Here is a 24086-nt window from a genome sequence, read left to right as displayed (position 1 = left end):
ATCCTCATTTCTTCTTCCTTTGCCCAACTCAGTTTTTGGGGGTTTTATCAGAAGTAAGGCAACAGTTTTGTGTCCCGTGGTCCAGCTTAGCACCCTGTCAGCCCCCATCCTCTCTTATGGTGTCTGCCGAGTTCTTCCCTATCTTCCTCCCTCCTTTTTTTGAACAAGCTTGTCTCTGCCAGATTTTCAACATCCAACTGGCAAGATACTCTGCTCTTTGCAGAAAAAGGTTAATGGCAGCTGTCAGAGGGAGGAGAAAGTGCCAGACTGTGTGAGCGCAGAGGGAGAGAAGCAGCGAGGCTACTCCACAGGGTGTTTCTCATAAATTTGTTAAGAGAGAGACACACACACACACGCGCACACACACACACACACACACACACACACACACCCATTCTCAAGCCCAGTTCCGATACAGACACACATTTATCTTCACAGCTCTGCAGTTATTTTTGCTGGATTGCTGGCCTTGCCTCTCTCAGCCTCTCACACTCTGCTGCTCTTAGTTTTTTGGACAAGAGTTCAACATCGGAGCTGAGGAAACAAGTTCAAACATCCCAGAAAGAAGAAAACCAGATCAGAAACAGTCAGGCTGGGAACCAGAACAAAGTTTGTTGCCCCACAAAGAACCATTCTTTTTCTTTCTCCCTTTATTTTCCCTTCCTGCTGCCCCCATCTCTTGCCCCTCAATAGCTCATAAGTCCACTTGGCTCACTTGTGTGGGACAACAATCTGTGCAAATGCATTCAAGTGAGAAGAATGAAACGTCATGTTGTGACGGGTGATTGATGCCTTCCCTGAGTGAGGGAGATGACTTCTAGGTTCTGTGCCCAATACTGCCCCAGCATTAAACCCCCCTGATTCACCACCTTGAAAAGAGAGGGATATAAGCCAAAGAGTGATTGATCAAAATCAAGAAAACAAATGGAAGAAGGAATCCAAGGAGAGGACAAGGTCTGAGCCAAGTTTTAGAACAATACTTCTCTGGAAATTAAAAAATGGGACAGAGTGCTGGGAAAGGGAGCTGGAATCCAAAGCTCCATGACCCACAGAGCAGGCTGGCTGATACAAGTTCATTCCAGTGTGGTTGGGCCCCTGATGGGAGGCTGGCATTCATGGTGGAAAAAAAGAATTTGCACTCTAAGGAGAAATTCCATTTTTAGCTTTTTAGCAGATGCTGCTTATCAGTCAAACTGCTTTAATAAGTTAAAAAGAGACTGGTAATGGGGTATGCTTTTCCTGTTTTCATTTTTTATTAACTTTAAAAAGTTTATAAGTTTATTTTTTAAAAGTAGGCTCCATGCCCAACATGGGGCTCAAACTCACGACCCCAAGGATCAAGAGTCACATGCTCTTCTGGCTGGGCCAGCCAGGCGCCCTCTGTCTTCCTCTTAATTTAACTATCATCGACATATTGTGAAATGCATGGATCTTTAAGTGTACAATTTGGTGAATTCTGATAAATCCATATGCTCACATAAACTGTCTCCACAACCAAACTATACAACATTTTCAACATCCCAGAAAGTCTCTCGTACTCTCTTTTTTAGTCAATTCCTTTGGTAACCAGTGTTCTAATTTTTACCACCATAGATTGTTTACCCTGTTCATAAATTGTTATATAAGTGAAATCATACATTAATTACATTTTATTTTGTATCTGCCTTCTTTTGCTTGAGAGTGTTTCTGAGGTTCATTTGTAAAGTTGCCTATATTGGTTCACTGTCGTTTATTGTTTAGTTTCCATTACATGACACAAAATAATTAAAAATATCTATTTAATCAATGAACACATGTCTTGTCTCCAGTTTTGGGCTTTTACAAATAAAGTTGTTATGAACACTCCTCTATTCATCTTTTTGTGGACACTTCTCTTGAGTTATAGGAGTATATCTAACTTAATAAGAAACTGCCTAACAGTTTCCCAAAGTCTTGTACTACTTTAAATTCTCACCAGCAATTTCTCAGAGTTCCAGTCACTCCACATCCCCAACTAACAACTAGTATTACCAGTTTTGTTAATTTCAACCATTTTTTTTTGTGGGACTGTAGTACAATCTCATTGTGGCTTTCATCTGTGTGAGCATTTTTTATGTGTCTAATTTGTGTATCTTCTTCTTGTAAAGTGTCTATTCAATCAAGTCTTCTGCCTGCTTAAAAATTTTATTATTTTATCTTTTTTTTATAGACTTTTAAAATATCTTCTCATGGAAGTTCTTTGCTTAACACACACACACACGGTGGATATTTTTCTCCCAGCATTTTGATGAACACAAGTTTAAAGATTTGATAAAGTCCAATTTTTAAAAAAATTGTGTTTTACACAATTTTACATTTCTATGCCTGCTAAAGTGAGGGTACTTATAGCTATATATATGCATGTGGCTAATACCTGAAATTAAAACACATTTTTAAATTAAAGTCCTTAAAACAACTACCCATTGCTAATCCTTGTTTACAAAGGCACAATTTTAGAACCCCAAACACTGGCTTTACCTAAAATTTCAGGGCTTTTAATTAAAGTTTTAAAAATGAAAACTCCCACTTTTTAAAAATATTCAATCATTCAATATATAGGCTATATATATTTACTGATAGTATGAGGTGATCTGTATCAAATGGGCACAATATTGACAAGTATGATGGGGTTAGGGAGGGGCACTAAATGTCTAGACTCAACGTTAGTTTTTAAATCTCTCTGAAAGGAAATTCTACCACAGCCCTTTGAAATTTATTCCATGTTCACAGATCCTTCCTTGTTTAACTGAAATATTTCTTTATGTAATTTAATATACTCTCTCATTTTGCTCTCAGAAGAAATAGAAAAAAGGAGAAACACAGGCTTCCTCACCATTTAGACAAAAGCCTTCACCCTATAATTGACTTCTACATCTTTATTTTTTCTATGTAAGCTGCCCTTTTGAAACAATTGTTTATTTTTTAAATATTTCTATCTTCTTCTTTTTAAGTCTTCTAATTATTTTTTTTTAAAGATGTTATTTATTTATTTGACAGATAGAGATCACAAGTAGGCAGAGAGACAGGCAGAGAGAGAGAGAGAGAGAGGAGGAAGCAGGCTTCCTGCTGAGCAGAGAGCCCGATGTGGGGCTTGATCCCAGGGCCCTGGGATAATGACCTGAGCCGAAGGCAGAGGCTTTAACCCATGGAGCCACCCAGGCACCCCTAATTATTTCATTTTTTGCTTGAGCTACAACGCCACATTCAAATGCAGTCCTAAAATTCTGGGAGGGTGTTTATGTTCGAATAATAGACAATCAGGGTTGGGGGGGGGTGAAAAACCAACCTTACAAATAATCTGACTCAAATTCTCTCCCAATGCTGAATTCCTTATACAATCCAACTGAACAGTTTCTCCTCCAGTAAAGAACTGAGTTCATATACAGCTGTCCATTTTTTTTTCTGACAGATCTAGTAAGATTTTTGTTTGTTTAACTAAAAACTGCCTTCTTATGTCTACCCCACACTGAATCAGTCAATATACAAAAAGTTCATTCTGTAACTGATTGTATCTTCTTGTTGCTTCCTATAGGTAATATTTTAGAGTTGTCTAGACACTTCTTAATATTTTCAATACTCTTAGGCATCTCCATTTTCACAAGATGATGAAAATCTGAACCCCATATTTACTGACCTAAATGTTAATTTTATTTAAATTATTTAAAATAATTTTTCATTTATTTGTCAGTGAAAGAGAGAGCACAAGCAGGGGGAGCAGCAGCCAGAGGGAGAAGCAGGCTCCCCACTGAGCAAGGAGCCAGATGAGGGACTCAATCCCAGGACCCTGGGATGATGACCTGAGCCAAAGGCAGATGCCCAGCTGATTGAGCCACCCAAGTGTCCCCCAATTCTTTTTTATTTTTTTAAAAGATTTTAATTTATTTATTTGACAGAGATCACAAGTAGGCAGGGAGGCAGGCAGAAAGAGAGGGAGAAGCAGGCTTCCCGCTGAGCAGCGAGCCTGATGCGGGGCTTGATCCCAGGACCCTGGGATCACGATCCGAGCCGAAGGCAGAGGCCCCAACCCACTGAGCCACCCAGGCGCCCCCCTAATTCTTTTTATTTTGAAAAATTTCAAACTTACAGAAAAGTTGCAAGAATACTAGAACTGTCCAACCGTTCACCCAAATTACTTAATTGCTAATATTTCACTATCTTTGCTTTATCATTCATTTATTATATCTACATGTAACTTTGTATATGCTTCCTAATTGTTAAATTTAGATTACATATTGTTTGGCAGAAATCCGAGTTCTTCTCAGTGCATATTATCAGAAAACATGTAATGCTGATTTGTCCCACTAATGGTGATGTTAACTTTAGTCATTTGTTTTAAATGGTATTTATTAGGTTCTTCCAATGTAAATTAACTAAAAGAGTTTTATGCTAAGTGAAATACTTTATTAATGAAGAGATACCTTCAGACTATGCAAATATAAACTTTTATCTACTGGTTTTCACATTTCTTGATGATTCTTGCCCAAAGCAGTTATTACTAAGATGGTTGCCAAACCGTGGTTCTCTAATTCCATCATTCCTTCCACCTTTATTAGCTCACATTCTCTCACAGGATAAAGCTTTCCTTTCCATCCCCTTTGTTTATCCATTTATATCTTTATACCAGTATAGATTTATAGATTTCTATTTTATTCAATGGGTTATAATCTATTATCAATATTGATTTTGTTGTTCACATTCTCCAAAATTTTTGCCATTGACAGCCCCATGTCCTTTTGATATATTCTACCACTCTTGGAACACTTCCTTACTTTCTGGTATAGTGAGATGTTCTAGATTTATGTTGTGCTATGCCACACACGGCGTCAGACTCAACATGTCTCCAAGGAGTCCTGAATATCTGAGTACTTGGGCAGCAATATTTAGGATCTCCTTAAAGTCATTTCTATTTAAATGAACTCTGGTGTTATTACATTGTTGAGATGTTTTAAAAAAAAAAAAAAAGCCTATAAAACTCACTGTTGTGTATACCAGAAGGAGGTTGAAGATGCAGCTTATAATTTGATCCTAGATGAGGACCCATGGGGAATCCCAGTTTGTTTTAATCTTGTGAGACACTACAGACTGTATAACCAATCAAACTCCTCTTTTGACATTGCCTGAGAGCTCACTTCCGGATTTGCCTTATTTTTCTCTAACCTCATTTCCCCTTGATTATTAGAATCATGAAGATGGGAAGGCAGAGTTGAGGACAGTTCTTCAGGAGATTCTGATATCCTCTATTCCTTCAGAGAAGAATTGCTTCGAGACTACTCAATTTGGAGTATTGTAAGATTTAGACTGATTTCTTTTTTTTTTTTTTAAAGATTTTATTTATTTATTTGAGAGAGAGAGAGCGAGAGTGAAAGAGCACAAGCTGGGGGAGAGGTAGAGGGAGAAAGAGAAGCAGACTTCCCGCTGAGCAGGGAGCCTGATGCGGGACTCGATCCCAGGACCCTGGGATCATGACCTGAGCAGAAGACAGATGCTTAACCATCTGAGCCACCCAGGCGCCCTAGACGGATTTCTGATTACTCATTCCATCCTTTTGGAACATGGCTCCCTTTAACCTCAAAGCTGAATGAATATAATATTGTGAATATAACTTCTTAATTTTATCGTAAGAAGTAAAAATAATGTGAGCTAGAAAAAATTATCTCAAAGATAAAATAATGGTTCTTTCATGTATACAAGATATTTAAAAACAAGCTTTCTCTGGCCACAAATGATCTCAAATGTGACCTGATCCAAGTTTACGTGGTTGTCTGACCTTGACAAAATCACAGCTGGAGATGAAATAGCCTTAAATTCATTATTTGAACAATGTATGCCTGGTACAGTGTAGAGACAGAAGCCCAAAGGAATAGGACTCAAATATGAAGTCCTCAAAATACAAAGTATGTATGCATGTATCCATTCACCTGCAAACCAAAATACTGAAAAGTGGGTACAATTAACTATAGGTATTCCCAAACGAATCTATTTAGTCTTTGGTGACTATATTGACTCTGGCCAGTGTGTGTACATCACAATACATACAATATCTTCAAATCAGGGTACTATGACCCATGAATAATATTGTGCTCCACCCTGGTCACCACATTCACTTTCTATGAGCCACTGTGCTGGTGACAAGTTGAAAAGTTGTTCATTGTTGCAGGGAAATCATGTTATACAACACAGAAGTATATGAATAGGAGAGCCATTGGAGACTTGTAAATGATACAATCACTTGCAGCTATGAGACAGCTTACACATAGGGGTGTGGTCTTTCTAATATCTGCACCTGCAAATATCTGGAGTGTCCCACCTTGTTGTATCTTTCTGAAACCAAGGAGATGATATGTAGCATATGTTCGATATAACCTTTTTAAAGACATACGTAATACTTGTGTTAAACTCATCATTATCCATCCCAAATACATCAAGACCCAAATTCTTGAGCTCAATGAAAATAAGTCTGAAAATTTAAAGCCTCTAATTGCGTGTATACACTGACAAGTTTTAGGTGAAAATTCACCAATTTCCATGGTTCTGTAATACTTGCCCCAAGAACCAATAGCCCAACTCCTTGAGTAGATTAAATTGTCATATGTTAGCTAGTGTCAATGCTGGACTCAGGGAGACACTAATAAGATTTCCTGTCCAAGAGGTGGCAAGAGGGTCTGGCAAAGAAATGAAGGCACCTTATGTAGGAGAAGTGGGTAGAAGTGTAGTGTGGGAAACACAGATCTGGAATTGCCATTATGAGCTGTGATTCTGGAAGATAACAGACAGTGATCAAATATGGGACTAAAATAAACAGAGAAGATGTTAAAATCTAAAACTGAACTTAACAAAACTTCTTCTTAGTACTAGCCACTTTGTACCATAATAGCATTCTACTTTGACACTACCTCAATCTATTTTTTCAAAGAAAGCTTCTTCAGGGCTCCAGAATTATATGTAAAATGGTGTAAGATTTATAGCCTAAGTAGTTTGGTATCATTCATTCGAAATTTGCATAACACTAAACAATATTACAGATTGTTTATAGAAACAAGTAAGTGTTTTTTATTAAAAAGGTAAAAATGTAGACTGAAAAAATGCACACCAGATTTGGATAGTGATTGCCACTATAGATGAAAAAGGAAAAATGCAACTGAGAAGGGGCATAAAGACTTTAACTATATTTAGAATTAAAAAACCCCTGAAATAGATATAACAAAGTAATATTTGCTAATTCTGAGTATAAAGCTGATGTTATATTAATCTCTCTACTTTGTCTGAACGCTTAAGAAATTTCATTAAAAATAATTTGGTACAACCACACACAGAGAAGAACATATGGACAAAAACTGCAACCAAAAACATAGAACATAAAAAATGGCAACTATAGGTTTTCTCAATCTTCTGCAAAAAAAATTTGTGATTCCTAAAATATGTATATTTAAGATTGCTCTCATAGATAACAACATGGACACAGTATGATAGGAAGCCTGAAATTAAGAAAGCCCAGATATGATTAGAGATGTAGGGTCAGAATTTTTCATGTTCAAGATTTTAGGACAAGTGAAAATTCCAAGGTTGATAGGGGCTCATGAGACAGAGTCTTAGTAAAATAATAACTGAAAATAATGAGGAACTAAAATCTACCACTGATCATCTCCCATGAGGCTGACACCAGTAGCACTATTGTATATACGCTTGCCTGTTATCCATGTACCTATCTATCAAGTTCAGTCCAATCAAAACTTTTTTATTTTTTATTTTTTTTATTTTTATTTTTTTTCTTTAAAGATTTTATTTATTTATTTGACAGAGAGAAATCACAAGTAGACAGAGAGGCAGGCAGAGAGAGAGAGAGGGAAGCAGGCTCCCTGCTGAGCAGAGAGCCCGATGTGGGACTCGATCCCAGGACTCTGAGATCATGACCTGAGCCGAAGGCAGCGGCTTAACCCACTAAGCCACCCAGGCGCCCAAAACTTTTAACTAAAGACAGCTCCAGAGAATATAAAATTTGGGGGCAGACTGACAAAATTCAGAAAAAGTCACTGTGTGAACTGTTTCAAGGCAGAGCCTAGAAAGAATTCATCACATTCTGCCAGCTAGCTATCCTATAATTACCATTAAGCTACCAACCTATTAAGTCTGACAGGTTGAAAAAAAAAAACCTTAATAGTGCTATGGGCCTACACAATCTTCTACCTTTCAAAAAAGGACTTATTAGGGTAAGTCAATGCCAGTTCTGTCAATTTTATGCAACACCAAAAATAAAAATGGTATCAATCCTCATATGTCCTAATAATTCTACTGGATGTCACAGTATATTTGTTAGAAAGATAAGGGGCAGAGCAGGAATCCTGAGACAGTCCTCCCTCTATGATATAGGAATGTGGGGCCTGGCAAGGTTTGAGGGTAGAGCAGAAGCACTAGAAGTCTTTCCACACTCTGGGCCCTGTTTGAGCATAAGTGGTAATGGCTGCCATGAGAAGACAGGCACCCAAGGTACACTTTGACCCTGGACTCTTTTCTGATATAAGCAAAAATCATGTGCTGCAGAAGTACTAGAGCCTAACCTTGTTTTGACAAGAAAAGCTGTGTGCTATGAGGAGCAGAGCAGGAACCCCCATGACCCCTGTTCCTAGGCAAAGACTGGCTGCCACTATAGTAGTAAAAAATCCAGCCTACCTTCTGCATTGACACTAGGCAAAGAAATCTATCACCAGAGAAGAGACAGAAAGTCCACTCTGCCCCCACTGTCTTAACTGATTCAAAGCAGAAGTCTGCTGCTACTGGGGAAGGGCAAGAAATCTTTCCGCAGTCTAGACCTTGCACTAAAGAGCAGGGAGAATTGTCTGTCACTGGAGATGGGGCAGGAACACTGAAACTGAGGCTGCCTAAGACTAAGTCTGGAGCAGAAAAATGAAGAAATTCCCCTGCCCCCACCCCCATGAGTATTGGACTGAGAAACAAAAGCAGTTTGCCACCTGGAGAAGGGCAAAGGCATACAACAAGAGCCCTCTGTGACACAGGCATCAGGAACCTGCTAAAAGCTGAGAACAAAGTAGGAAAATAAAAAAAATCAGTACTCTAGAATTTATGTTAAAGATGTGATGGTGGTAACTCACCAGGAAATGTGGAGTCTGTGATGCAGTGAAGGTAACAACAGCAAAAACAAAACTCAAATCCAGCTCAATTACTGACTTAAAAAAAAAAAAAGACATTTATTTATTTATTTGACATACACAGAGAGACATCACAAGTAGGCAGAGAGGCAGGCAGAGGAGGAGGGGTAAGCAGGCTCCCTGCTGAGCAGAGAGCCCAATGTGGGGCTTGATCCCAGAACACTGAGATCATGACCTGAGCCAAAGGCAGAGGCTTAACGCACTGAGCCACCCAGGTGCCCCTCAATTACTGCCTTATGTGAATAGTCTCCAATGCTAAAGGTCTTATGAAAGAGGAATGCCTATTTCCAGACGAGATCGGGCGCGTTCAGGGTGGTATGGCCATAGACAGGAATGCCTATTTCCAGATAAAAATATTACTGACCTCAGTTTCAACTGTTCTTTCATATATAATATTTGCCACTTAATAAAAAAATTAAGAGACACACAAAAAACGCAAGTGAACTTGAAGACAGATCAATGGAAACTATCCAAAAGGATAGTAGGAATCTCTAAATATAATATGAAAGACAAAATAAAACGAAAGAGACATCCAAAAGATGTGGGAGAAGATTAGATGATCTAACAAATATGCAACTATAGTTATAGAAGACGACGGAAAGGACAAAAACATATTTGAAGAAATAATGGCCAAGAATTTTCTAAAATTAATGAAAGACAACAAAACACAGACTCAAGATACTTAGAGATCCAAAAGAGGGTTTTAGTTCAAACAGGAAATATAAAGAAAAATCCAAGTAGCCACATTATTTTCAAATGACTGAAAACAAAAGATAAAAAGAAAATCTTGAAAGCAATCAGGTAAAAAAGAAACATGACCAAGAAAAAAAATATATGAATATAGAAGACTTTTCGTCTGAAACTATGGAAGCCAGATGAAAATGTAACAGCATCTTTAAAGTATTAAAAAACAAAACAGACAACCTAGAATTCTGTACCCAGAGAAAGTATCTTTCAAAAAGAAGGCATATTTAGCAAAACTGCTAGACAAAGTACCACAGACTGGGTAGCTCAACACTCAGAAAAAAAATGTATTTTTTCATAGTTCTGGAAGTTAGAAGTTCATGATCAAGGTGTTGGCAGGGTGGTTTCTTCTGAGGCTCTCTCCTTGGCTTGCAGATGACTGCCTTCTTTCTGTGTCTTTACATGTTTTTTTCTTTGTGATTACATATTCCTAGCATCTCTCTTTAGGTTCTAATCTCCTCTTCTTATATGGACACCAGTCACAATGGAATGAGGCCCACCTCATCAGCTTCATTTTAACTTAATTACCTCATTGAATGCTCTATCTCCAAATACAATCACATTCTGGGAGTTAGGGTTTTGGTATACAATTTTTGGGGAATGTAATTCAGCTCATAATACCTCATGTTCATACCCCCCCAAATTCATGTGCTTCTCACATGCATAACACATCCCAACAGTCCAAAAGTCTTAACTCATTTCAGCCTCAATTCTAAATCTGGAATCTCATCTAAATCAAAGGTAGAGGAGACTCAAGGCATCATTCACTCTGAGGCACAAATTCCTCTCTACATGTGAATCTGTTGAAATCAGACAAATTATCTGCTTCTAAAATACAATGGTAGGACAGGCATAGGTTAGACATTCCTATTTCAGAAAGGGTCATGGATCCCAAGCCAAGTTCAAAACTTCATAGGGTAAACTCCATTAGGTTTTAAGGCTCAAGAATAATCCTCTTTGGCTGGATGTTCTGTCCTCCAGGTCCGCTGGGTGATAGCCTGGTCTACTGAACTTAGGAGGTAGCCCTGCCCTCTGGAACCAAGGAGGAAGAGATAGCCTTGCCCCCTAGACCTGTACCCGGTGCTGGTGGAATATATGCTATCTTCAAGAAACTCTTTTTATATAATAAAGACCCAGACAGCTTAAAAGCAAATATATGGAGAAAGATATACCATGCACATATTAACCTAAAGAAAGCTGGAATGATTGTTACTGTCACATAATAATAAAATAATTAATTCATCAAGATGACATAATCATTAATGTGTATTCACTTAATAACAGAGCCTTAGGATATGTAAAACAAAAACCAGTAAGTAAGAAAAATAAGCAAATCTGTAAGTTAAGTTGGTATGGTAGCCATGTTCTAAAAAGGCAAAGGAAACAAAACAATTTCTGGTAAATCTTCAGATATAAGGTTACGTTTCTATAGGCTGGGCTGTTGCAGATTACAGGGTTATGACTCAGGATGAGTCTGAATGTCTCCTGACATCAATAGTAAGCTTATCCAAAGCTACTGAAAGGCCTGGAGGAAACTGTCTTGGGTTGCCCAATAGATAAATAATCAGCTAAGTATATACTAAACATACACTGTGTATATAAGTACACACTAAGTATATACAAAACTTACACTGTGTGTATAAGTATACACTAAGTATGTATGAACATATATTGTGTATATATGTATATACTAAGTATATACACGAAACAAATACTGTGCTAGGCACTTTAGAAATATAAGGCATGGTTCCAGCAGTGAAGACTTTCCTGGTTGGAGAAATAAGAATCTCAAATAGAAAACACTAACTGATAAATATGCAGAACTCACTAGAATTCACTCATTTAAGTTACTGCACAAGTGGTACTTGTTGATATGGTGCTAATTTTAAGATGAAAATTATATAGTTCATGTCTTTAACAGATAGAAAGGCTAGAATGGGAAGACGGATATGAAAACAAGTACAACAAGTTGTCGTAGGTACTACAGAAACACCAAGGAGGGAGCAGCACATTCTGCCTAGGGTTTCAGGAATACATACATTGAAGAAATGATGTCTGAGCTTAACTTAAAAACTAAATAGATTCCTATTTAGGTATTGTCTGGGAGACAAGGTAGGGAAGGGCATATTAGGCAGAAGGATCAATAGGAGCAAAAGGGCAAAAGTATAAAAACTTTTAGTAGTTTAAAATTAAGTGGTTGGGTATGCTTCAAGGCTAGGATGAGAAGAGAAGTGCATTTAATAAACAGGCCAATAAAGAAAGCCTTGTAGGATATAATAAGGAGTAAGGAGTTTATCCAATCTGTCTTCTTCTCTTATTCATTCAACAAATACTTATTGAGCAGATACTACTTGCTATGCATTATTCTGGGGATAGACAAGGCTCTTTCCTGTCCTCATGAGGGTGTTATTGGGTTGGGGGGAGACACAGTGGCAGTGAAAGGCACTGGGCACACATAGTTGGATAACACAAATGTCAGCTGCAGAGGCCTCTACATTCCCCAAAACAAAAATGTAAACACACCACACCCCTCTACACAAAATAAACCAATGTGTGTATTTGGCAATGATTCACGTCTTATGTTTCCTGGGCTTCAAAAAGTATAGTAAACCTCGATCATAATATTTTCACAGACCAATCATTTTGCAGTGCTAGGGGGTCATCTTTCTCAAGAGCCTGCACTGTTCCCTTCAATTCTTAGCTGTGGTGAGGTGGAAGAAAATTGGCTGGTTTCTCCACCAATGTTTAGCACCCAAGGAGAAGCTTATAGAAGGTGGTGTTAGTTGCTGTATTTCTTTACAGATAACTTAAGTCCTCTCTTTTTCAGGGTTCCCAGGGAAGCCTGCTAAAGAGACAACTTCAAACACCTCAGGCAATAACTTCAGTGACTGAAGAACGTTCTCAGTCAAGATGAAACATATTAACACAATTCATGTATATGAGCAAAACTCTTTTGATGATTACAGTAGCTTGATTGTAACATAATGTATAATGGCAAGCCTATTAATGAATTCTTGGTTTCACTGATTTAAAACTTTCCGGAAAATTCTTAGTTTGAAATTTCCTATTTTGGTCTCACCCTGGAGCTATTTTTTCCCTTAGAAAAACTAAGTTAAGTCCATTGAAGCATATTTGAAAAACAGAACAAAGCAAAAATACTTTTTTCATTTCAAAGACAAGCTGTTATACAAAGACATAATTTAATGTCAGTTCAATTTTGATACATCACTATGTCAGTGCTTTAAGAAGCACTGTTTTTTTTTTTTAAGATTTTATTTATTTATTTAATAGAGAGAGAGAGAGAGAGAGCACGCACGAGCGAGACCGCACAAGCAGGGGGACCAGCAGAGGGAGGGAGAAGGAGGCTCCCTGCTGAGCTGGGAGCCCTGAGGTGACTCAATCCAAGGACCCTGGGAGAGGAACGGATCTTGACCTGAGTTGAAAGCAAATGCTTAACTGACTGAGTACTCAGGCGTCACAGGAAGCACTGTTCTTCTGTAAAATTTGGAAGTGAAAGTTTTTAAAATTAACTCGGCATGCATTCTGCTTCCAGTGGGCTTTCAATTATGTTTTTACTACATGGCTATTAATATCCTTTAGCTATTGGGAGTCCAACTTTATTCTGTCCTTTACATTCTTCCTTCTTTCAAGAGGGAATTCAAAATTTCTATGGCAACATGCTAAATTTGAGAGGTAGGTCTTACCTTTACTCATCTAATAGTGTAAAGCAGATAACTATAGGCTATTAAATATGTCTACTATGACGCAATATCCATATCATGGAGAAGTAGAGCTCAAAGCCTTTAATCTGTATTTCTTGATCTGTGGGTTGACTTTAATATTATACCATGGAAGTGTCTGTATTTAACATAATTTTTCTTCACACATCATGAGTAAACAAAGACTGTTTAACAAATCGCAAGGATTTAGCTGGAAAATAGCATATACCTTCAAAATTCTGGAGAATTTTAGTAAATTTACAACATGAGTGCAATTAAGTCTCTCAGTTGGTATGATCGTAGCCTAGTTAGGGATATCATCAACCCCTCTGTGAAGAGCAACTAAAGGAGCTCAGGGCTAATGTTTTAAAACTGTTCTATTTCTCTTTTTCTGTGTTTATTTAGTTTTCTTTCCTTCACTCTCCATGTCTGCTCTTTATTGCTATTCTCATCAATTTTTATCCCTTTTTTCTCAAGATTTTATTTACTTGAGAGAGAGAGAGCATACTTGCAAGCATGAATCGGGGGAAAAGGGGCAATGGGAGAGAGAGAAGCAGACTCCCCACTGAGCAGGGACCCAACTTGGGGCTCGATCCCAGATCTCAGGATCAAGACCTGAGCTGAAATCAAGAGTTGGTCGCTCAACTGACTGAGCCACCAGACGCCCCTATCTATTTCTTTTATCCTCAGTTTTTATCTCCAGACTAGCCTTTCTTTTTCGAACAACAACAACAAAAATCACAGTATGAACAAAAGAGAATCACTGGATTTTTACAGGCAATAGTATGTAGAAAATGTAGCATGCAGAGCACCTAAATTAATTCATCTAATGGTTCTTTCACTTAAAAACTTAGTCTGTTGTGACCCACTGTTCCTTATAGACAACTGAAAATACTTGCTACTGACTTGTCAAGACTCCTTTATCTGCGGGCACCTGGGTGGCTCAGTGAGTTAAGCATCTGCCTTCAGCTCAGCTCATGATCCCTGAGTCCTGGGATTGATCCCCCCACCCCAGGTCTGGCTCCCCGCTCAGTGGGGAGCCTGCTTCTCTGTGTCCCTCTGACCCTCCCCAAGGGTCTTGTGGTCTACCTCTCTTTCTCTCAAATGAATAATAAAAAAATCTTGAAAAAAATCCTTTATCAAAGTATCCTTAGCTCGGATTTTCCTTCAGTGGCCATAATTATTAGTGGTCATCACTTTTATGAAATAAAGTATAGCATATTAACAGACTATCTTTAACCCTCTCCTTTTTTTTCCCCCCTCAAAGATTTATTTATTTTAGAGAGAGAGAGAGAGAGAGAGAGACAATGAGCACAGAAGGGGGAGGGACAGAGGGAGAGAGAGAGAATCTCAAGCAGATTCTGTGCTGAGCGTGGAGCCCAACTTGGGGCTCCATCTCAAGACCCTGAGATCACAACCTGAGCAGAAACCAAGAGTTGGACCTTAACCAACTAAGCCACCCAGGCACTCCAACCCTCTCCTTTCTAATCAGCCCTTTCTGATACTTGAGTAAGTCACACTGAGGGAAAAATAAAGGGGTACTTCTTGCAAATGGTAATTCTTATATCTGTTGAAGAACTGCCCATTGCTAAGAATCTTGAATCTGAACACTGAACTTCTCAAGGGGCTCTAATTGCACCAACCTAAGTAGCAGCTGAATTTTTTTTTTTAAAAGATTTTATTTGTTTATTTGACACAGAGAGAATGAGCTAAGTAGGGGGAGCAGTAGGCAGAGGGAGAGGGAGAAGCAGGCTCCTCCCTGAGCAGGGAGCCCAATGTGGGGCTCAATCCCAGGACCCCGGGACCAGGACCCGAGCTGAAGGCAGACGCCTAACAACTGAGCCACCCAGGTGCCACTAGCAGCTGAATTTTAACAAGGTCTTGTCAAAGTTCAAGTGAGGGCTTACCTGTTCCTGGGTCATCTTCTGCAGCTCATTCTCCCAAGCTGCCTGGTCATCGTCCAAATTATAGGAAGCTGGTGGAGTGAGTCCACGAAGGATCAGGGGGTCTCGGTCATGGCAGAGGGCTGTCAGGTGTCCAATATACAACTTTAATTTGCTTCTATTTTGGTCAAGTTCTAAGAGGGGCTGGATGATCTGAAGCGAAAAACATGAGGAAAGTCAAGGTCATTCTGAAACAAGAAGTTCAAATATCTTCGTGCCTCCCAAGTCAAAGAAAGCTGACCAAAGACTAAAGCTCCTCTAAGCACCACTGAAATCTTCAGGATTATAAAAGATACTGTTCCACACACTTGCACATTTACACTGTCACACCCAACCATTTCTGGAGACAGGTAGGGAATGTCGACTTAGTCTATCAACAGAAACTGAGAGTTCCATATTTAGGCAGGGGATTAAACACAGGACCAACTTGTTTTTACAAAGATGACATTCCTGATACAGAAAGACTCCAGTTACCTCATGATTTCTCTTCCCATTTATTTATGAGTGGTTACAAAAAACTGCTAGTGAAATTTGCTCACTGAAAGCCTGGACAACATAAACTTCATATGTTCCTTCTCTTCCTGGAATGGAAGAAAAATTTTGTCTCTGGAGAAGGCGCATGTTTTTCTTGGCCATGAGATGTGATGAGTGAACTCATTACTAAATCTGCCTCAACCTGGCTTAAGCTCCCTTCATTCATTTCACAGAACTATCAGATATTCCTTCTAAACAGTGATTGATAAATCCTTATATAACACCAAACACCTGACTCACAGCCAAGGACTTTGAAATTCTCTCAGTTGTAAGACTGGTTTGATGTTTTTCTTGAAAAACAGTCCTATGTTATTATTTTTTATTTTTTAGTATTTCCTTCACCCTGGATGATTAACTATCTCTTTGCTCCCTTTGGAAACACATTAAATGACAGATGGCTTCTGCCCAGAAATTCATCTGACGGCCCTTATGACAACATTCTGATTAGGTACTTGGTAGTTGGTCAAAGGGTGGTGTGCTTGGGAAGAGCTGGGCCGGATCTCACATCTCAGAATGCTAAAGTGTTAGAGCAGCACCTGCTTGACACACAGCAACTGTGAGAGCTGCGAAGCCCCACCAAAATGTTGGCAATTCTCAAAATGTTCCCAGGGCTTACAATGCACCTGTTGCATTTCACTAGGCTGACATTTTCCATGCACAGGACACCTCTGACCCACCTAATGAATAAGGAGCTCAGTAATCTTCATTTACAGAAACGAGGACTGGTATTACTCTCAAAAGTGACACTGATTTCTCCCTGGCCTCCTAAAGAGGCTGGCTCCTGCTGCTTTCCTTTGTTTCTCTTTCAGAGTATTTAAATGAACAAAGTTTTAAATTTTTTATTATGAAATCAATACATATTTGACTCTGAAAAATATGGGGAAAAAGTGTAAAAAATAATAAAATAGGCTGTAAGTGTTCCAACAAGACTACTATTTACAACATTGATTTCCTCCAAGTCTTTTTTTAAACTTTTATAATTCAGCTTTTAATAGTATCACACTTTATATTTGCTTGATATACTGTTTATCTATTCAATATTATGAGTACTACTCAAATATCATGTATTCCTAGAAAACATGGTTTTCAATGATTGCTTCATAAATAAATCACATTTCCTGTTTTTTTATGTTATTTCCATGAAGTAATTAAGAGAGCTGAATGGCTAAAATAATCTTTAGCTTACGAAAAGATGAGAGTTCAGAGTTTAGGCCTATCTAGTATTACACATTATAGAAATTGAGGCCTGGCTATACAAACCAGAGAAAGTAGATCAACTCAGCATTATTTTATTCTTTAAACTCACTTACACAATTCTTCAAGGATAAGGTTTAACATTTAGGGGCTGATGTGGAAGGTTCTTGGGCTCTGTACGAGAGCCCTAGCAGCAGGCTCATGGTACCAGTTCTTCATTAGCATTTCCTACCTATGATAGACATATCAACACTGCCAGTCACAGAAGGGATTGTTTCTTTCTTTTTCTTCTTTAAGATTTTATTTACTCATGAGAGAGAGAAAGAGAGAGGCGGAGAGGGAGAGAGGCAGAGTGAGAGGCACACACGGAGCCTGATGCAGGACTCCATCCCAGGACCCTGGGATCATGACCCAAGCCAAAGGCAGATGCTTAACCAACTGAACCACCTAGTAGCCCAAGAAGGAATTGTTTCAAGAAAGCCAAGGATTTGGAGAGTGGTGAAGTTGGGTAATTTTCCACAAACCTCACCTATCTCTCAAAAAGACTTGTATTTTATTTCTGATCATAAATGCATACCCACTGCAGAAAATTTTATAAAGAATTCTAAACCATAATCTTTAAAAGCAGTATTCCTTTAAATGAACGCACACTTTGCACCTTAGTAACTAAACTCCCTAGTCATGGTTCTGTTACCACATACCACATCCATGAGGCCTCCAAGCAATGCAGCCCCTATTTCTTTTTTCTTTTTTTTAGATTGGCCTTGTCTTCTTTCACCGACACACTGAAAACAAATTGGGGAGGGGGTTCACTTTTGGGATTTCCACTTATTCCCATTCTCTCTGTGTGTATCTATCGTTGTTATCACATCTGGACTGCAAGGCTGAAAAAGCTGGTATCTTAGGTAATTAATGTTTGTTTGAATAGGCAAACTGGCATAAAAAAGTATGACAAGTATGACTACAGAGGAAGGGGACAATGTGATAAATGGCAGTAATGGAGAAGTCAAATTTCTTATGGGTAAATGGAATCTAGAAAGATACCACCTCACCACTATATGACTTCAGATGAAAAAATTTATGTTTTAGGTCTTTGTTCTTAATCAAAGATAAATTTCAAGTTAATTTAAATGCATTTCATGCTGAAGTGCTAACTGATTTTAAAAATGTAAGAGTCTTTTGCATTCCAGAATTTTTCAAAGTCCAAATTGAAAAGTTAAAAAAATGATGGAATTCGACATTTTTTCCAGGACAAAGATTCATTCCATGTAATAGCCCAGATGTCTGTCCTTTCTTTCCATGTCAAAGGGTATTGCTTTAAAAAAAACAAAACAAAACCCATGGAGTTTACTATGTGAAATAATAGGAAACAGCCCAAATAGCACAGTTCCCAAATCTACCCACTAAAAAAAAATCACTTTGGCCTCTTTGGGACATATTTAACCATGTCAATCATGTGGGAAATGCCCTTATCTCTTTCTTTTCCTCTCTATCCGACTTGGGCAGGCCACTTAGAAAAGAAATTGCATTTCCCACAAGGTAGAACTGCCACTGCATAATCTCAAGAGGGAACGGGGACATTTGCCAAGTAGAATGAGGATGCCTTATAGGATCCCTAAGTTATGTCTCTGTCCACATACAACGTCAGCCCACTGGCAGAAGTCCTACCAAAAACTATGAGAGATGTGGTCTGGCTACATGAGTTCTATTGCTATGCAGAACAATCGTTATATACCTTTTCTGGCAAAAGAAGTTAAAAAATGAACTTGTATGGCAACTTCTGTTTGTATCAAATATAATGACAAATGGCAATGTTTCCCCAATCCTATATTTATCAAATAGTTAAGGAAAAGTACTTAAATTGTAAAAAGGGATGAGAGATTTTTGGTTGAAGTACTGATAGCTTTGTTGTGTCGTGTAAGGATTTATTTGCTTATGTACTAGGTTCTCAAACTGACTTCACAGGCCAGTGTTTGATGACATACGGTGACAGAGGACAGTGATCTTCTGAGGTGTTTATTTTAACCTCCTTTCCACTTAAGTGAGATTAGATGGGTAAAGGTCTTTTGGAAGACAGATGAGTTGCTCCTGTATTATTCAATGTAGATTTTAGCTGAAAATTCCACAGTATTCCATTTCTGCAACCCATTTATCTATGGTATCTGAACATACTTTCTCAGACCATTTGACTCTTCAATACAAGGATGGATTGTGCAGAGTGAAAGACTCCTAACTAGTCCATTCCATAGCCTGCTTTTCTCTTCCTGTTCTATTGTTTCTGTGTCAGACATTTACTCTAAATATGGGTTAGTTGGCTGTAACACATTCTAGGAACTCATTTTGAAAGGAATGCTTTATCTTCATAAAGACTGAATGGGTAGGTACTGAGTATTATTTGGGACCTAAGGTATTTGCTTTTGGGATAATTAATATTTTGTTGTTTGAAATATGCCATTTTTTAAAAAGCTAAGGTTTATTGATCATTTACTGTGTTCCTTGTAAATAATTTTTAATTTACTATGATTTTTCTGTGGTTAGTGCACTGCCTTTATTTAATTGGCTACAAAACCTTTTTGTTCTATTTGCTGCTGAAGCCTTCAGAGGCAGGTTCAACTGTCCATATATTAACAGCATAAATGCTGGTGGTAGTTCTGATTGTTCACTGGGTCACCATTATACTTCTATCCCCCAATGTAGGTACATCAAGAAAGTCGCAGAACAACTACCATATTATCTTTCTAGAGACATTACTCTCTTAATTGCATTCTTGTCCAGAGGTCCCAGCAGATAACTAACTCTGAAAAGTAAAAAAGGAAACAAGAAAATGAAATACATCAGTCTAATCTCAAAGTCTCCCCCCCCCCAATAACTAAGTTTATCTTCTTGACCATAACACATCTCAGGATCAGAAAGATGAAGGATAGTGTTAAGTCTCTTTACAAAGGTTTAGAGCTCTGTGTTATGTTCTCACTTATATGCAGTTATTTGGTAAAAGAATAGAGTTGTCTGAAAAATATAGTAATCCTCATAATACTTTTGCTTCATTGATTAGATATGTGCATATCAAATGACATATATTGAAACTAAAAAGTTACCACTTAACAAACCTTTAGTGAATGTCTTTGTGCCATGCCATGTCTGGTTTTAGCTGATGAGAATATTAAGAATAAGGTGTGGTTCTGATCTACATTTTTAAAAAAATCATGAAATAGTGGAACTAATGTGTTCCCTTATGTTGAATGTACATAAGAATAAAAATGAATAAATTGCATTAAGTTTACTTTTGAAGTTTACTTCAGGTAAACACTTATATTGCTAAATAAACCTCTTTGCCTTAATTTGAAACTTAGCTTAACTTAGTTTTCATACATAAGGTCATAAAATTCAAGTTTTTAATTCTCAATGGTCTTTGAGATCCAACCTTTCTTTCTTTCTTTCTTTCTTTCTTTCTTTCTTTCTTTCTTTCTTTCTTTCTTTTTTTTTTTTTTGAGAGGCAGGAAGGGGCAGAAGGAGAGGGACAGAGGAGCCTGACACAGGGCTTGATCTTATGACCTGAGACAAAATCAAGAGCAGATGCTTAACCAACTGAGCCACCCAGCCACCCTTGAGATCCAACTTCTTAATCAGCCTTCTCATTTGAAGCCCAAGCGGTCCAGTTTTCCCAGCACCATTTATTGAAGAGACTGTCTTTTTTCCACTGTATATTTTTTCCTGTTTTGTCGAAGATTAATTGACCATAGAGTTGAGGGTCCATATCAGGGCTCTCTACTCTGTTCCACTGGTCTAGGTGTCTGTTTTTATGCCAGTACCATGCTGTCTTGGTGATCACAGCTTTGTAATAAAGCTTGAAATCAGGTAAGGAGATGCCGCCAGCTTTCTTTTTGTTTTTCAACATTTCCTTAGCGATTCGGGGTCTCTTCTGATTCCATACAAATTTTAGGATTATTTGCTCCAGCTCTTTGAAGAATGCCGGTGGAATTTTGATCGGAATGGCATTAAAAGTATAGATTGCTCTAGGCAGTATAGACATTTTAACAATGTTTATTCTTCCGATCCAAGAGCATGGAATGGTCTTCCATCTTTTTGTGTCTTCTTCAATTTCTTTCATGAGTGTTCTATAGTTCCTCAAGTATAGATCCTTTACCTCTTTAGTTAGGTTTATTCCCAGGTATCTTATGGTTCTTGGTGCTATAGTAAATGGAATCGATTCTCTAATTTCCCTTTCTGTATTTTCATTGTTAGTGTATAAGAAAGCCACTGATTTCTGCACATTGACTTTGTATCCTGCCACGCTGCTGAATTGCTGTATGAGTTCTAGTAGTTTGGGGGTGGAGTCTTTTGGGTTTTCCATATAAAGAATCATGTCATCTGCGAAGAGAGAGAGTTTGACTTCTTCATTACCAATTTGGATACCTTTTATTTCTCTCTGTTGTCTGATTGCTGTTGCTAGGACTTCTAATACTATGTTGAACAAGAGTGGTGAAAGTGGGCATCCTTGTCTTGTTCCTGATTCAATGGGAAGGCTGCAAGCTTTTTCCCATTGAGGATGATATTTGCTGTGGGTCTTTCATAGATAGATTTGATGAGGTTCAGGAATGTTCCCTCTATCCCTATACTTTGAAGCGTTTTAATCAGGAACGGATGTTGGATTTTGTCAAATGCTTTTTCTGCATCAATTGAGAGGACCATGTGGTTCTTCTCTCTTCTCATATTAATTTGTTGTATCACATTGATTGATTTACGAATGTTGAACCATCCTTGTAGCCCAGGGATGAATCCCACCTGATCATGGTGGATAATCTTTTTAATGTGTTGTTGGATCCTGTTGGCTAGGATCTTGTTGAGAATCTTAGCATCCATATTCATCAGTGATATTGGTCTGAAATTCTCCTTTTTGGTAGGGTCCTTGCCTGGTTTGGGGATCAGGGTAATGCTGGCTTCATAGAAAGAGTCTGGAAGTTTTCCTTCTGCTTCAATTTTTTGAAACAGCTTCAGGAGAATAGGTGTTATTTCTTCTTGGAAGGTTTGGTAGAATTCCCCAGGGAATCCGTCAGGTCCTGGGCTCTTGTTTTTTGGGAGATTTTTGATCACTGCTTCAATCTCGTTATTAGATATCGGTCTATTCAGGTTGTCGATTTCTTCCTGGTTCAATTTTGGTAGTTTATATTTTTCCAGGAATGCATCCATTTCATCTAGGTTGCTAAGCTTATTGGCATATAACTGTTCGTAATAACTTCTGATGATTGTTTCTACTTCCTTGGCGTTAGTTGTGATCTCTCCCTTTTCATTCATAATTTTATGAATTTGGGATTTCTCTCTTTTCTTTCGGATTAGTGTAGCCAGTGGCTTATCGATCTTATTGATTCTTTCAAAAAACCAGCTTCTAGCCAAGCGGACAATTAGTGGACTCCCTAAATATTTTTGGTGTTACAGTCCTTACCCATTTTTAACCCTATGAAATAGAATCAAATACATAAATTTGAGAATGGCCCTCATTTGATACTTCTGCAAGAGACACAACAGAAATATGCTTAGCATGTCTGTACCCTCATAATAGCTTATAAAAAAAGTAAAAAATTCAGAACAGTTTATAAGATATATCTACATAACCTCCATCAAAAACCAAACCTTATTGTTAAAATTGAGAATCTGGAAAATTTTAATAGCTTTAGACTGAGTTTGTGCTTAGAGGACTAGTCACTTACTGAAGAACAATTCTGTAACAGCATAGCTGCCTTTCTTTTAGGGCAAGTCAATAAACTTCCAAAATTTCAGGAAAAATTAACAGATAACCTAAAGTTAAAGACAAGAAACTTAAGGGCTCCAAATCCTGACCCTCACTTCGTAAGTGCTTTTCATGTAGATCTATTTGACTCTCCATATTGTACAGAATGTGGCTGTCTTACATTTATCTTCCAAACCAAAAATAAAAATCACAACAAAAGCAAAATAATTCAGACTATTACTATATTATTTAGTATATTATAGTATACTATACTATTACTATAACTCATGTTATACATATTTACTAAGTATCTCAAATATGAGTTCATCTCTACATTGTCCAGCTCTAGCAAGAATCCTGCTAAATTGGTTTATCAAGAATCTCTCATCCTTGATACTTGATTACCCTCAATGTCTGACCAGGATTCTCACCCTCCACCATTCTCCAGGTGATGTCTGATCACTCTGGCCTGCCTTTAGCATGAATCCTGTTAGGTAGGTTGAGCCAAAATGCGCCCTTCTCCCTAAAGTCTCCTCTTAGTAAGCCTCCACCTACTGACCCTTAGCCTGCTCCTTGGCTATAATTTCCACTTTTCCTTGTTGTATTCAAAGACTGTTAAACACAATCTTTCTCCCCACTGAAAACTCCACTGCAGTGATCCCTATACCTATCACAATGGTCCTGAATGAAGTCTGTCTTACTGTTTTAAAAAGTGAATGGATGATTTTTTTTTTTTCTTTAACACTGGGTAAAGGAGAGGAATAGTAAATACTTGGTTATCATTAGCAGTTCAGGTCCAGGGACTACTGGATAACTGAGATGAATAAATGTTAATCAGAAATCTTACCACAAATAGAAATATCTGCTTCTTAAAGTAAAAACTCTCTTCAAAGGTTTCAGATTTAAAGGGCTTTATGGTTTGTTAAAGTTTAAATGAATCTATGAAAGCCAAAAAAAGACTACGGGTTTTGAAGTACAAACAAAAGTGGGAGTAATTTTTTAAAATAACATGTGATCATTTCCTCTTAGTCTTACAGCTCAGAAG

The 24086-nt window shown here is 38.0% G+C and overlaps 1 protein-coding gene across 11 annotated transcripts in view; it reads right to left on the bottom strand.

The window, feature by feature from the left end:
• ERC1 (ELKS/RAB6-interacting/CAST family member 1) overlaps positions 1 to 24086 on the bottom strand; it is a 561256-nt gene that overhangs the window by 30471 nt on the left and 506699 nt on the right. For 6 of the 11 annotated variants that reach the window (XM_044228946.1, XM_044228950.1, XM_044228948.1 and 3 more), the window contains one exon: positions 15553 to 15741. In XM_044228946.1, coding sequence (XP_044084881.1) covers positions 15553 to 15741 — 189 coding nt within the window. Of the gene's footprint in view, positions 1 to 15552; positions 15742 to 24086 lie in introns of those variants that run through there. The other 5 variants (XM_044228955.1, XM_044228951.1, XM_044228954.1 and 2 more) reach the window with 1 other exon arrangement.

Source organism: Neovison vison, chromosome 12 (assembly GCF_020171115.1).
Source record: "Neovison vison isolate M4711 chromosome 12, ASM_NN_V1, whole genome shotgun sequence".
Lineage (NCBI taxonomy): Eukaryota > Metazoa > Chordata > Mammalia > Carnivora > Mustelidae > Neogale > Neogale vison.
The sequence above is the reverse complement of the archived record's forward strand: the minus strand, read 5'-3'. Positions and strand labels throughout refer to the sequence as shown.